At 31.1% G+C, this 17,515-nt stretch overlaps 1 protein-coding gene across 1 annotated transcript in view; it reads left to right on the forward strand.

Moving 5' to 3' along the window:
• Positions 1–17,515, forward strand: part of LOC114342587 (regulator of G-protein signaling 17) — a 224,723-nt gene that overhangs the window by 46,822 nt on the left and 160,386 nt on the right. Inside the window, exon 2 of the mRNA XM_050641366.1 lies at positions 14,109–14,365. Coding sequence (XP_050497323.1) covers positions 14,109–14,365 — 257 coding nt within the window. The remainder of the gene's footprint in view (positions 1–14,108; positions 14,366–17,515) is intronic.

The raw sequence follows: 17,515 nt of genomic DNA on the forward strand, positions 1-17,515 counted from the left end.
TTCTCCATTCACAAAACAGTGTCCACATAAAAACAGTGACTAAACCTATCGGGATTTTTAATATAGTCTTTTAGTGCCTATATGCATCTCCTACAAGCAGGGGAATAATCTAATCTACCTAACTAAAAATCTCGTATCTAACTAAAAGTCCTAAGCTAAGCTAATATTACTCGAATAAGTAAAAAAATGTATCCTTTACTCTATTAATAATTCCTATTTCAGTCTTCTTTTGATTTATTTATATATGTCTTACTAACTTTAAAATAATGTACCTATAATAAAAATGTAATCTCTCTAAACATTTCTAATATTTCTCTAAACTTCTAATAACTCTTTTGTAGCTATAATAAAGATTTAATCTCTGTTGCTGAATGTCTAAAAATTTCACTTTTTGTGTCCCTTTGCTTACTATCTACTAACACTATTGTAAGATATTGTCTATCCTTAATTCAAACACTTCCATTTTCCGCGAAAATTTAACCTGAATTCATTATATACATTTAAAAATAAGTTATTTATAGTTTACGTTACTTTAGAAAAAAAATTTACAACTTTAATTCTTAGACATAATTCAATGATTAGCTACTTATTTGATATTCTTAATTCTGCTTTATTTTGACATTTCTGACAAATTTTATGTTCCTTCTTTCATTTTTCCCACATATTTTAATAAAATTATTTTTTTCTCTCTCTCTCTTCTTCTTGTCTGGTACTATAACTATATTTCTTCATTTTTCTCCACATAATAACACTTATACAGTGTACATAATTCATCTTCATATACATATTTCATATAACCATCATATATCATTTATCTCATGTATCATTTCATATAACATCATAATCATCACTTCATATACTAGCTCCGATACCTTCGTTTTACCTTAATAAAAGAGGTTTCACTCGGATGTCTTAGTTCTCCGCCAATATTAACCCGAATTTTCGCCCTGATCTGTACGCACCATAGAGGTGGTATAGTTAACTCAAAACACGAAATAGGTACTTTATGCGGTTAAAATTCTTCTAAAAATATCACAACCTCAATCCCTTGCTTTGAGGCCGTTGTTTATTCACGAATAATCATGAATAAAATAGGTACCCTTCAAAACACAGAGTGGGTCTCTAATAAGTTTTCAAGCTTCTATAAATCATTAGTACCTTCCTAATTTGACAAGAGCGGTGGGTTTCTTATTTCTCTAGTTGCCTCATAATATTTAGCTTATAATATTGTTAGTTCTTCTTCTTATCTATATAGTTCTTCTCAAAATTCTTTATCTCGACGCATCAGGTCGGTTCGTTAAAATTATATATCTTGCTTATAGCAATGTTTATCGTATGTCATCACTAATCATTATTTATTAAAAAAAATATCATTTATCACTCAAAAAATATTAATTCAGGTTCATCTCATACAAAATTTAACACAAAATCGATGAAAATGTATCTATAGAATCAATAAATATCAATAATAAAAACAAAATGGCTAATAAAAATTCAGTAATAGTATACATATTCGATACAAATTCAATTCAAAATTCAAAAACAGCCTATGCAAAAGTTAGATAAAAATATTCAAAATCAGTGCAAATCTCAAAATTCGATAGAATTTTTTTTGGAAAAAATTCGATATTCCATACAATATTTAAAAATAACCGTACTAAAAATCGAAATCGGATAGAGATTTTTCAAATAAATTTAATAACAATTCAAAATTCAATAAAAATTCAAGAATAGCATATATAATAAACTTCGATAAAAATATTCAATTCAAAAATCACTTCATATTTCAAAATTCATAGATATTCTTAAAAAAAATCGATACTTCATAAATTATTCAAAAATAAGAAAAGATAAATATTTAATGTTCAATAATAATATAAAACGAGGGAAGCATTTTTAATAAAGATAGACATTCTTACTTACATTTTATCACTTTGTCTTTGTTCCCTGGGTTCTCTGCATCTTCGTCCTGGTCCATCTTCGCCGTCTCCGTTTCCAATTTGTTACCGCCATCTCTGCTCCTTTCAGAAGACCTCCTCTAATCTGCAGGATCAGCCATGTATTAAATATTGTGTTGTTACTGCCTTCTGGTTCTAATTAATTAAAAAGACTAAACACGTCTTACTATACATTATATTTTATTCACTGGTATCCAATATCTAGACAATAACATTAATGATTCATACCGCCTCGCCTTACTACATACTAACTTCTAATAATTATTTGTATATCTATATCCATACTGATTGCTCAGCGTGTTTTTATACCTATCTGAACCATAACAAATATAGTTCAAGTTCACTCGTAATAAACATGTGATACAAACTATAAGCTATTGTTTTTATGTATGTTCAATACCCTAAAGGTTAATAACATCATATTTACATTATGATTTATACAGAGGGTTCATAATATACCACAGGCCCTAGTAGCGACCCTGGGCACCAGGTATTCTCAAGTTCAATTATGATGGCATATTCGTGTTAAGCGACCCCAAAAACCCGTAATTAACCCGTTTGCATCAATTTAATACCGAAATCCCTCGAAACTCCAGAAGATGACGTCCCTTGCAGTGACTCTGGGCACCAGGTGCTCGATGGGTCTGTTCTAATGGCATATTGGTGTTAAGTGACCTCAAAAACTCCCCCAGTAATCCATTTGCATCCATTTTATGCCGAAAACCGTCGAAATTCCAGAAGATGACGTGCCCTAGTAGCGATCCTGGTCACCAGATACTCCGGAGTTCAATGCTATCATATTCGTGTTTTGCAACCCCAAAAACACGTAAGTAATCCTTTGCATCAATTTAATACCGAAAGCCCTCGAAACTCCAGAAGATGACGTTCCTTGCTGTGACCTTGGGCACCACGTGATCGAGAGGTCTATTCTGATGGTGTATTCGTGTTTAACGACTCAAAAACCCCCGAGCAATCCATTTTTATCAGTTAAATGCCGAAATCTCTCAAACTCCAGAAGAGGACGCCCCTTGCAGTGAGCTTGGGCTCCAGGTGCACAGGGAGTCGGTGTTGATGGCATATTCTTGTTTAGCGACCTCAAAAACCCCTAAGTAATCCGTTTGCATCAATTTGATACCGAAAGCCCTCGAAACTGCAGAAGATGACGTCCCTTACAGTGGCCTTGGATACCAGGTGATCCTAAGGCCTATCCTGATGGCATCTTTGTGTTTAACCACCTCAAAAACCCTCCGAGTAGTCCAGTTAAATCAATTTAGTGCCGAAATCCCTCGAAATTCCAGAAGACGACGTTCCTTAGTAGCGACCCTGGGCACTAGGTACTCAGGAGGTCAATTCTGACATCATATTCGTATTTAGCGACCCCTAAAACCCATGAGTAATACGTTTGCATTGATTTAATGCCGAAAACCATCGAAACTCCAGAAGATGACGTCTCTTGCCGTGACCTTGGGCACCAGGTGACCCGGGGATCACCTTTTTTTGTTTTTAATCTTTATTTTTTCTTCAACAACAATTATCTGCAGTTAGAAACTCATAGAACGTACAGGGGCGGCTTCAGTTCTAAATGTCTATAACGAAATTTGCCTCCTTATTTTCACACCCGAAATAAGAGGTTGAAAAATGTTTTACGCATTTATTTACATCAGAATATGAAAATATAAGTATATAGAAGGAGAGTGGATCTTGGATTAACTCTCTACGATTTTTTTTTCAAAAAGTTATAGTCTTCGACATTTGACCCCTTGGGATTAACAAGTTATAATATCTAAGCAAGAAGTTTACCAATCGGACTGTAAATTTTTTTTATGTTGGAATTGAAAGATCTTCATTATAAAGCCTTAAAAAATAAATAAAAGTTATTTTTACAATTAATAATGCAATTGTAAAAAACGGCCATTTTGGACATTTCGCAGGCTGTTTTGCAATAACGTATTAACACAATTAAACTTGTTATAGCTCAAATTGTAGGTTTTTTAATTTACTATAATTTTCTATTTAAAAGTTTTTCTTCTAAAATGAATATCGTAAGCTGAAAAATTAAAAATCTTTAAAAATTGCAAATTTAACAAATGAAAAACGCCATAAATAAAAAAGCTCCTGAAATTTTTGGTTACATTTTAGTATAATTTATTCCTGTCATCGTCCTTTACAACACCTGATAGGTTTCAAAAATTCCTGAATTATATCCTGAAATCGACCTATTTTTCACCCACAGCTTGGACTATTAATGACATTACTGTTCGTATGAAGGACCTCAGCAACATCTCTTTGACTTCTGCCAGGTCTAAGCATCCCGATAGCAGGCCACTGCATTTCGCGATTTAAATGATGTCTCTTTATTATTGACAATTGCAGAACTAAATAAAAATCCACATAGACATAATCAAGTACCAATAAAGAAATATTACTTCTTCTTTTATAGACAAAAACGCATATTGAAGTTTTGTTAAATTTTTTATAGTCATTCTTGTCAGCATTACCGTCCAAGTTGGTACAATAATCGAAAAAACAACAAAAAATATTAAAATCATAAATTTATTTTTGTATTTGCAGCTAACATTTTGCATTTGCAGCTTTAAGGCTGTTAATATAGGTGTCCCCTAATAGTCTAAGAGCTAGTGAACCCTCCGACTAACGGTCGTCCTGTAAGGCTAGAAATTTTTCTAGTGATAATTCATAGCACACCAAGGCTAAAAACCATGACCTGGCAGGCATCAGCGGTGCACGTGTATCTACCAAGTGAATCGAAAAGTGCAAATTTAGGGGGTAAAATAAACTTTCTCCTGTAAGGTTTAAATTTAAGTATGTGTTTGAGTAAGTCATTTAGAAGAAATGTGTACAATGACAGGCGATTCTGAAGAGCATAAGACCTTGCCAGGCGAGGGGAAAGATTAGGGGTTTTTCCTAAAATTATTCTTTTTGAATCGAATAAATTTTTTTTAATTTTTTGAATCATTCCAAACAGAAAAGGTCTTTAGTGATTTTTCTTTTAAGTTAATAGTTTTTGTTATATAAGCGATTGAAAATTTTGAAAATTGCGAAATCGGCCATTTTTAACCCTAAATCGGACATTTATCTAAAAATTTCAATGTTGCCAAGGTACGTAGATATTCTTTAAACATTGATTGATGAAATCCCGAAGAGTTTTTTGCAATAAAATATCGAAAACCCCTTTGTTTTTTAATTGCTAATCAAGCGGGCGCGACACTTTAGTATAAGTGAGGACGTTTGAGTTTGCATAAATTCATTATCTCGAGAATGGACAAATTTCAAGAGAAATCCTCAGACAGGTCGATTTTTATTTTTGAATTAGGACTTTTTGGCATATATAATACTAGTGACGTCATCCATCTGGGCGTAATCGATGATTTTTTTAAATAAGAGTAGGGGTTGTGTGATAGCTCATTTGAAAGGTTATTTAATTCTCTATTCAGTAATATAAACAATAACATAATTATTTATACAGGGTGTACAAAAAAAAATTTCTTCTATTTGTCAAATTTAATCAAAGTTAATTTAATAAAAAAATTTTTTTTGTACACCCTGTATAAATAATTATGTTAATGTTTAAATTAATGAATATATAATTAAATAATCTTTCAAATGAGCAATCACACAACCCCTACTCTCATTTAAAAAAATCATCGATTACGTCATCACGCTCAGATGGATGACATCACTAGTATTATATATATGCCAAAAAGTCCTAATTTAAAAATAAAAATCGACCTGTCTGAGGATTTCTCTTGAAATTTGCCCATTCTCGAGATAATGAATTTATGCCTACTCAAACGTCCTCACTTATACTACAGTGTCGCGCCCGCTTGATTAGCAATTAAAAAACAAAGGCGTTTCCGATATTGTATTGCAAAAAACTCTTTGGGATTTCATCAATCAATGTTTAAAGAATATCTACCTACCTTGGCAACTTAGAAATTTTTAGATAAATGTCCGATTTAGGGTTAAAAATAGCCGATTTCGCAATTTTCAAAATTTTCAATCGCTTATATAACAAAAACTATTAACTTGAGAGAAAAATCACTAAAGACCTTTTCTGTTTGGAATAATTAAAAAAACCTAAAAAAAATTGTTCGATGCAAAAAGAGTAATTTTAGGAAAAACCCCTAATCTTTCCCCTCGCCTGGCAAGGTCTTATGCTCTTCAGAATCGCCTGTCATTGTACACATTTCTTCTAAATGACTTACTCAAATATATACTTAAATTTAAACCTTATCGGAGAAAGTTTATTTTACCCCCTAAATTTGCACTTTTCGATTCACCTGGTAGATACACGTGCACCGCTGATGCCTGCCAGGTCATGGTTTTTAGCCTTGGTGTGCTATGAATTATCACTAGAAAAATTTCTAGCCTTACAGGACGACCGTTAGTCGGAGGGTTCACTAGCTCTTAGACTATAAATTATTTTGATGTTAGTCCAGAGAAATAAGGATTTTGGACACTGAAAGATCCAGGTAGCTGACTACTTTTTTAGTTATTGTAGACCTATAGGAAGAAAACCTACCTGTTTCCTGCCTAGAGTTCGTGTCCGTTTTTTAATTATTAACGATTTGGTGCAAATAACGCGATTTTTTCGATTTTTTGCACCCCATTCAAAAGCTAAATAGTTGACATAAAATTACAAAATTTGATTTCTTAAAACATTAAAAAAGCTTCAAAATACCGATTTTTGAATGTTAAAAAGTCACTTTGTTACTTCGCAAATAGCCTATATAGATGATATAATGCTGATTCCTCGAAAGTTTATTTATTATAATATACTATATAAAATTATTTCACTCGTCTATGTATAATACATACATATTTCTGCTTTGTGTAATCTTCTGCCAAAAAACTGCGTTAAGATGCATTTCCAAATCTGATGTGGCTTTTGTTATTTTCATCTCGAACACATCTAATCTGCTTAAAATCTTTTGTTTTATTTATTTTATGTTGACAATGATTAATATAGGGTATTTATCAGAGATTAAGAGAAAACACAATCAATTTACTGGGCAACCAACTTTCATAAATGTTTAATAAACCACGCTTGCGTGATGAGGACTGAAGAACAGAAGTTAAGGAATCGGGGTAACAATACAGAGGGTAGTTGTTATATTATGTATCTCGATCTCAGTGAGCTACAAATTTAACAAATGGCTAGCAATTGTGGTTGTGTAATTTGGTTCGGCATACATCCCTCGTTTAAAATTAATCAGTTGACAGGTAATAATCATGCTTATTATAGATATATTATATAACTGTTTATACTTTTAAACGGGATAGTTGCCGGGAGTTGGCTGTATACGTATACCACATAGTTCAAAAACAAACATTTGAGCATCAAAGTAAACACTCCTGTTGTAATTATTAGTAAAAGCGTTATTATTTATATCAATTACAACAGGAGTTTTTACGTTTTTTGTACTTTATTTAAACAATACGCAATACAAGGTGATTGATTAGTGGGATAAAGCTCCGTAGATCCGTTATAGTAATAGCAATAAAAGTTAATAACAAAAATTGTAGCCAACTTTAAGCTTCACATTCCAAAATTAATTAGAATGTTGCAGGGTGTTCGATAATATAGTGGCAGATCAAACTTATGTTTTTTTAAGTGGAACACTCTGTATTTTATTTTATATTCGAAATCTTCTTAACTTTTCCATTACAAAAATATAAAGGTTTGTTATGTTATACATGGCATTTTTAAAGTTATAACCAATTTTATATGAATATCGTAACAAGTTCAACTCACTGTATAAATAAAAATAAGCACAAAAGCAATAGATTATTGATGCCATATTTTTTTATTTATTGTCAAAATTTTCATAAATGATTGATATTGCTAATTTTTTTTTATATTGAATACAGGGTGAGTAAAACGCAAGTATATTATTTTCTCGGTAATTTTAAATGGAACATCCTGTATTTTATATCACTATCGAAAAGTACCATTATCGTACTTTAATTTTTATATAACATTCCCTATGTCTAAATTTATTAGTTTTCGAGATATTTTCATTTTTTAGAGCTAATTATTAATTACGGGTCTAAATTTTCCCAAATTTTAAGTAAGTTATGACTGAATTGTCTAAAACTGACAATTTACGATTACTGATTGTCAATCTGGTAATAAATGTAACTATGTAGCAAGCAAAGAAAGAAATATAATTTTTTAGTAATAAATTTTACAAAAACACACAACCACAACATAAAACATTTTTGGGACAAATAAAAACTACTTTTGTATGTAAGTGTAAAAGATAAAGAACGAAAAATAATTTATTAGTTATCAATTTTACAAAAAAAGACACAAGCACAAAATACAACATTTTTGAAACAATTAAAAACTTCTTTTGTGTATGTAAATGTAACAAATAAAGAAAGAAAAATAATTTATCATTAAAAAATTTTACAAAAAAAACTTGAACACAAGATACAACATTTTTGAAAAAATTAAAAGTTATTTTTAATAAAATATTTTAAATATTTAATTACATAAGTTGTTCAAAATGACCTCCTAACACATTTATGCATGCCTAAAAACGGTCATTGAACGAGTTACTAACACGACGAGGCATTTGTAAATTAACACTTCAAAATACACTTTGTTTTAAATAGTTTACAATCACATTTACAAATCAACTCCGCATATAGTCATCCTTACATAGCCAAAATAAAAACTTTGCTCTCTCAAATGCAAAAAACTAGAAAATTTATTTTTGTGTGGGTGAAAGCACACTCAGGTATCACATTCAATGAACAAGTTGATAAAGCGGCTAAAGAAAGCATACAATTGGGAGAAGATGTTACACCCTTATTAACATTAGATGAGAGAATAAATATTGCTAAGGATAATTTATATAAAAAATGGTCTAAACAATACAAACATTTCATTTTGACAAAAGGCACAAGATATACATTGCTAGAACCCGATATTCGAAAAAATTACTGGTTTAAAAATTACGACTATCCGAGAAGTTCCATAACAACCATATCTCGGATGAAGTTTGGACATGCTTGCTATCCGGCACATTTATACAAAATAAAAATAATTGATAATAATCTTTGTGATATTTGCAATGAAATGGCGGACTTGGATCATATATTTTTTAATTGTAAGAAGTACAGTGAAACCTGTCATATCCGGATCAATGTGGCGACACACCGATCCGGATATGAAAAAATCCAGATATCAAGACCACTACTTCTTTTACAGTCTCTGAAACGTTTTCTCCTTCATACATTCCAGTAATCAACGCCGTCATTAACTTTCGTCGATATACACGTTTTATAGATTTTATAATACAATATTTCGCCATCTCTTAGTTCTTTTTTTAGTGCGTTGTCCAACAGCGGGATTGCCTTTCTCGGTAGATTTCAGTAGATCCGGACGGCGCAGAACCGTCCGGTTATGGGGAGGTCCGGATATGACAGGTCCGGATATGGCAGGTTGTACTGTACACACATCAGTCGGACATTCTTACAAAAAATTTAAGAAGTTTAAACATTTACGGTCCCTATAATGTTATGTATCTTTTGGCACTGAGTGATAAACGTATTTTTGATTTTATTTTGTTTTTCCTATATGACTGTAAAATTAAGTTATAGAATGACTAGATTAGGCTTGTAACCTTAAATGTCTTTCCTTTTGCTTACCTACATGGCCTTACATTGTGGGGTGGGTATATAGATAATCAATAATTAATAAAAAATGCTAAGAAAAACCCTTGGATGAGAAAAGTGTGACCCTTGTCCTTATCCCAAAATGTTTATTAAGATTAATTTAACAAAAATTCACTTTGGAAAAAAAATGTTTATTATATCTATTCTTAACAAAAAGGTCGGTCAGACTTAGATAGCCTTAACTTAGATTACTAATTAGATAGTTTAGATAAGATATATTATGTTTATGTACTTATGTACTACTTACTTTGTTTCTGGCCGCATGGTCTAATCCTAAAACCAATAAAAAAAAATACACTTTGTATTGTATTTTTCATCTCATCTCTTATTGTTGGAGCCATTTTATAACCTTCATTCTTAAAGTAACCCCAAAAAAATCGGTCCAATTTATTAAATTCTGGTAATCTGGGTGGCTACGTTACTGGTCCATGGAAAAATGAAAATATCTCGAAAACTAATAAATTTAGACATACGGAATGTTTTATACAAATTAAAGTACGGTAATGGTACTTTTCGATAGTGATATAAATTACAGGATGTTCCATTTAAAATTACTGAGAAAATAATGTACTTGCATTTTGACTCACCCCGTACTCAATATAAAGAAAATTAGCAATATCAATCGTTTATGAAAATTTTGACAATAAATAAAAAAATATGGCGCCAATAAACCGTTGCCCTTGTGATTATTTTTATTTATACAGGGAGTTAAATTTGTTACGACTTTCATATAAAATTGGTTATAACTTTGTAAATACCCTGTATAACATACCAAACCTTTATATTTTTGTAATGGAGAAGTTAAGAAGACTTCGAATATAAAATAAAATAAAGGGCGTTCCATTAAAAAAAAAACATAAGTTTGGTCTGCCACTGTTATCGAACACCCTGTAACATTTTAATTTTGTTTAACCCCACAACTAATTCTGTAATGTGGAGCTTAAAGTTGGCTACAATTTTTGTTGTTAACTTTTATCGCTATCTATTACTGTAACGGATTTATGTAGCTTTACCCCACCCACTAATCAATCACCCTGTATATACCCCAGGAAATGAAGAATTTAAAAACCGAAAAATTACTGGGCGCTTTTTTTTTAACGGGAATAGGAATTACTGAGGAAAGTCAATAGAAAAGGTGTACCATCTCGTGGGTATCAAAATTTTTACAGCGTCGTGCTTTTTTATTAACAATGCGCAAAAAGGGACTTTTTTCATTCATTTTAATATTGTGAAAAAAACTACGCACTGTGGATAAAAACGTTCAACATACGACTATCTTGAAAATTTTTGCTCTTTAAAAATAAGATTTTCTAAATTAAAAAATGTTTATAAACAAAAAAGTTATTGCAAATTAAATCCGGAAACAAACATATTTTTCAATTGTTTACAATTATTAAAATAAACAATAAAATATTTTTTCTACGACCGTTTAATAACATGCTCATTATTCGCTATTTTTTCATAGATAATAGCACCCATTACTGTATCCGTGAGTAATAATTCCTTACTCACGGACTGAAGTTACTCACGGGTCATTACTCACGGGCTGAAGTTAGATTCAAGTGACGCATGCCACTTTTAATATTATTCGTATATAAACTGCAAATAAAATTACTTAAGGTTGTTTATTTAATACAATAATTATTGTAATTTATGTCAATATTTAACTTCGAAAAATTTTTAAAGGAATTTTAACTGTAACAATGTCAGTATATTTTTTACGTTTATATCTTGCTTACTAAAAATTTTGACGTTTATCATTTATTTTAGTGACAGTGACATTAGCTCATTTTGTTTATGTTAATTGGAATTTATAACTAATATTGTGTTTATTTTTCAAGTTATATTGTGTTAAATATGTTATAACATATTATATATAGTTATATTATTATATTATATATAGTTAAATGTAAATATACATTATAACTATTGAAATACGTCCACCGACAACAGCCATTTCCTATTTATTAGATTAATTGACAGTAGGTACTTTAAGCTTATAATTTTTCGGAAACGAATAGAAGGAACTTATATTGACTATTTCTAGTGGTATTTTTACAATAAATAATAATTTGGTAATAGTAGGCAACCAATTATTCAGCCACGTACTAGGGGCACCTAGGGGTAAATAGCATTTAGGTATTCTTGTAAATTATTATAATCTAAATCTCGAGTAGTTGATAATTAAATTTTTTACTAATTAAAATAAAAAAGGTCGTAGAAAAAGTATAGTATTCTACTCGCATGTAATGGCTATCATTACATGCTCGTTGAATAATATACTATAAAACGTTTTTGACAATATGAGTTTTTATGTAGTACCTATATCTGTAAAAGATGGACCCGATCGGTGGAGTAGTTTCTAAATTATTCTTTTTGTTTATCCCATTTGTAAAAAAAAGTTATTTTCAAATGGCTGTACTTACAGCTGCTTTGAGAATACTTAGAAGAGCTTGTTTGATCTCATTCTCTTCGTATGGTCTCAGATTTCGTGTTTTTTTTAAAGTACTGGTATTAATTTTTTATGGTTTTCTTACAAAAAATAATTCATGCCCAATGACCTTTAATTTTTTGCCTTATAAACAAATAAATAATTATCTGCACCGTTTTAACCTTTACAGAAAAATAAAATACACTATCTGAGTAATTATGACAAAATATAACTTAAAAAAAAAGAAATTTGTTCGACCAAAATAAAACCTGAGATTTCTTCTTTAATTCACAACGCAATTGTTTACAAACATTAAGAGCAAAATTTGGGCATCTTGTCAATGAGGGTTTAGATTTTCATTTAAAATTATACAGTACAACCTGCCATATCCGGACCTGTCATATCCGGACCTCCCCATATCCGGACGGGTCTGCGCCGTCCGGATCTACCGAAATCTACCGAGAAAGGCAGTCATGCTGTTGGACAACGCACTAAAAGAAGAACTAAAAGATGGCGAAATAATGTATGAAGGTATGAATGTATGAAGGAGAAAACGTTTCAGAGACTGTAAAAGAAGTAGTGGTCTTGATATACGGATTTTTTCATATCCGGATCGGTCGGTCTGTCGCCACATTGATCCGGATATGGCAGGTTTGACTGTATTAAGTTTTTTTAATGATTTGTTTTTCTTATAATATATACCTTAATGGAAGAAAAAAGCAGTATAAATACTAACCAGAAAAATAAGGCAAAAAACAATTTTATAAAGAAAAATGTTTTTTATGCCTAAATAAAATTGGTTTTTTAGAGTGGTTCAACAACTGTATTTTTTTTAAATGTACCTTTAATGAAAATATAATTGATTAATATAAATAGTTCAAAAATGGACAAATCGAAAAAATGAAAAAAAGATAAAATACTAAATATATTTTGCTTCATATGCTCTACGTTCTACGTGTACCCATTTATACAATCCTTTATATATTATATTAATTGGTAGTATAAGTAGTTTCTGGTGTTTAGTGTGTCATATAATCTATTTTTGTACAATCTTCTTACACTATCATGCTCCAAGCTGTTTAGATTGTCAACTCTTCCAAATTTCTACGCCCCTGGCGGAATTGCCATTTTAGCACAATTTTTTGATTCTCTAATACACTCCATGTAAATAACATACTCTTCACTCGTAACCATAAAGTCATTAGTTTTCGAGATATTTGAAGTTAAACATGTAACGGCACAGATATTTTGATTACTTATTGTATTGTGCAGCTTAATAATTTTAAACTTCAAATATCTCGAAAACTAATGATTTTATCGTTAAGACTGACTATTATTCATTCTTAACGATAAAATTATTGGTTTTCGAGATATTTGAAATTAAAAATTAAGCGGCACAATACATTAATCAAAATAACTGTGCCATTACCTACATGTTTAACTTCAAATATCTCGAAAACTAATGACTTTATCGTTACGAGTAAAGGGTATGTTATTTACATAGAGATTATTGGAGAATCAAAAAATTGCACTAAAATGGCAATTCCGCCAATGGCGTAGAATTTGGGAAGGGTCAACCATTCACTGTCCTCTATCATACGCCTCTGGTAATAGCCATAGCCTCAGAATCGTTTATTTAACATAATTTCATAGAGTGTATAGTACATACCTACACTTTATGACAAGCATGAAAAGGATATATCGAATAGTTTTAAAATACTAAGCAAAAATAGTTTATAAATTTTTAAATAAAATACCCTGTACCTGAGTAAGGAGCCATATTTTATTTACCTAAACGATTTTGGTTAAATCTTATCTTAATATTTCAAGGTCTAGAATCTACAACTCGGAGATTGGACATTCTTAATAAAACACCCTGTATATTGGCGCTATCCTGTTATCAGGCATTGAGAAATACATATGTTGGAATTTTTTACTTTTTACAATTTGTCATAATCCGTAATACTAAAAACAAAACCATAACTATTTTCTAATAATGAACACTTTTTTTGCAGATGTCTTGTGGCTTAACTGAGCGTCGCCAGAACAACAGAGCCGCAGGTCCCCAAGGGGGAGGTGGTCCTGGAGGGCCTGCAGGATCAGCATGTAGACTGAGAGGTACAGGCACGAATAATGCAGCTGCTACGAATGCAAGAGGAAGCACGCCGATAACAACAGCCCCCCAAAATGGCCCACAACCAAGCGCTCAGGGCCCCCCGCTTAGAGCTAAGCCTTGCTGCCTCTTATGGTGTTGTTGCTGCAAGTGTCCTTGGTAAGATTTACATTTATTAATAATTCGTTCATTCATTCATTAAGCATTACAATCCCTAGGGATTATAGCTAACACAATGGCGTTCAAAATCCTATTCCTGGTTAAGGTGGATTACTCCTATATGTCATTTATAGCTTGCTGTCTGTCTTTGCTGCTGTCGCGTCGTGACTATTTCCCATTTCTTCCTGTTCTTGCACTGAACTTTCCAGTCTTTAGCATTCATTGCTCTTATATCTTCTTCTACATCATCCGGCTATCTGCTTTTAGGGCTTCCCCTACACCTGGGCCATGGTGTCCAGTTAGTTTACTTCTTAACCCATTAACGCCTAAAAAGAAACTATCTGGGAAAAAATGGTAAACGATACAAAAGTGTGATGTCTGGGTTACACTTATTACATTATATTCAAAAAAAAATTTTTCAAAGGAATTTTGAAATACAATGGCGTCCTCAAATGGGGGCGTTAGGTATTTGAATGATATTTTTAAAAATATTCTTTTTCAATACACATTGTTTTTTCACACTTTTTGCGTGTCCACCTTGCCTTCATTAGACACACACAGAACACTTTAACTGTTTTTCCAGTTTTTCCGGAAAATGAAAGTCTTCGGGGACTTGAATTCTGGAACCAGCTTTTCTTTTTCTTTGTGTTCTTGAAGTGACACCATCTCTCAAATAACTACGTACTATGTGATGATGGAATTCTAACTGATCCATCACATTTTCAGCAGAAATTTGATGAAGTTTCAAGGCATTAGTCATGATCATGTTAAGAAAGTACGTAAATAAAACCCACCACCACTTTTTACCTTTTATACTTATTCGATATATTGATATGCACTGATCATGCTCATGAGCTCCACCCATTCAAGAATTGTAGGAAGCAAATAATTTTGGCTGTACTATATTTTCTTTTGATTTTGATGCTCTGGATCACCGTTTTACTTGACCTAGTGGTTCAATGATATTATAATTGGATAACATAGAACAAACACCATTGTCATACCATTTTGCACACAAAATTTCATTAGTTTTGTCAAATCTATAATCATATGTACCTCTTGCCATTTTCTTCATTAGCTTAGACTCCATTACTGGACACTTTTGCACACGATTTTCTCAGACAGTTCCTTTCGCTTTTGTTTTATTTTTTTGTTTAAGCAGAGGTGTAACCCGGTTTATCCTAAGGGGGGGTTACATCTACTAGAAGGTCTCTAGGGGTATGGAATAATAATGGTGTTAAGCGTATAGAGCTCAAAGTACATCCAAAAGGGGGGTTATAAACCCCCAAAATCACCCCCTGGTTACGCCTATGTGTTTAAGATACGATCTTTATTTTGGCATTACTATTAGACCAGGGCGCATCTGTAAAAATATTAGTACATTTGGACGTTGAGAGGTGACTCAAATTTTTTTGCAGAAATTGCTTGAAAATAAGTCAAATAATAATATTTGAGTTATCCTCCCTCTCAAAAAGGTCCGGAACATTGTTTAAATAATCAAAATGTCAAAAAATTAAGGAAAAATTCGATTTTTTTCTTCGTTTTTTGATTATAACTTTAAAGGTATTAATTTTCGAGAAAAGTTGTACTGAGATAAAAGTTGCATAATTAAATTTTCTACAATATAGAATTGGTTATAAATTTAAAAAATAGTCACCCTTGTTGCAAAATAGCAATAATTGCGAAAAACCTTACAAAAACAAGTATTCGCATTTTACGTTTTTAAACCATTTATGCTACACTTAGGACCTTCGTGTTTCACCCAGAAAAACTATATGATACAGTAAAACAATAGTGTAAATTTCATTAAGATCGGTTCAATAGATTTTGCAAAATAAATTTTGAAATCCAGCTTTCGCAAAAAAATTCATTTTTTCAAAATGTTACAGGACTGAAAATAAAGCAGATAGCAAGTTGAAATTTTTTAAGCTTATGGAAGTGTACTGTACCTTTCATTTGCAATTTTGCAAAATTAAAATCGATTAACACCACGGCGTCAGGAATTTTTTTAAATTAAACAATAATTATTGGTGCTACGCGCAGGACAGCGTATAGTTTGCTCTGATTGGACATTCCAATGACCTTTGATAATGATTGATACATTTTAATTTTTATTACATTTCGATATAAATAAATAAATTTGTTTATTGCAAAATAAAAACACATACTCTATCCTTTGAAATAACACTACTTATATTAGCAAACACTTTCTTTGTTCATATATTTTAACTTAGAGAATAAAAGTTTATTATTTTTAAACATATGCAATTGTTTAAACAATATTTCACAAACAATAATAAAATTAGTTTGATTTTTGTGGAATTAAAATATTAAAATACAACAAAATATAGAGTAAGAAAATAATATATTAGATAAAGATTGGAAGAAGGTTTGGTGGAAATCAACTTGTGTGAATCGAACACCGTTTTCCTGCGCGTAGCACCAAAAATTAATGTTTATTTAAAAAATTGCCTGACGCCGTGGTAATTACTCGATTTTAATTTTGCTAATTGCAAATGAAAGGTACAGTACACTTCTATAAGCAAAAAAATCTTCAACTTGCTATCTACTTTATTTTCAGTCCTGTAACATTTTGAAAAAATGATTTTTTTTGCGAAAGCTGAATTGCAAAATTTATTTTGCAAAATCTATTAAACAGATCTTAATGAAATTTACAGTATTGTTTTACTGTATCATAAAGTTTTTCTGGGTGAAATACGAAGGTTCTAAGTGTAGCATAAATGGTTGAAAAACGTAAAATGCGAATACTTGTTTTTGTATGGTTTTTTCGCAATTATTGCTATTTTGCAACTAGGGTGACTATTTTTTAAATTATTAACCAATTCCATATTGTAGGAAATTTAAATATGCAACTTTTATATTAGTACAACTTTTCCCGAAAATGAATACTTTTAAAGTTATAATCAAAAAACCAAGAAAAAATATGAATTTTTCCTTAATTTTTTGACATTTTGATTATTTAAACAATGTTCCGGGCCTTTCTGAGAGGGAAGATAACTCAAATATTATTATTTGATTTATTTTCAAGCAATTTCTGCAAAAAAATTTGAGTCACCTCTCAACGTCCATCTCAAAACAGATGCGCCCTGGACTATATGGCATTATCCGCTTGATGAACAAACTTTTTTA

Source organism: Diabrotica virgifera, chromosome 10 (assembly GCF_917563875.1).
Source record: "Diabrotica virgifera virgifera chromosome 10, PGI_DIABVI_V3a".
Classification (NCBI taxonomy): Eukaryota; Metazoa; Arthropoda; class Insecta; order Coleoptera; family Chrysomelidae; genus Diabrotica; species Diabrotica virgifera.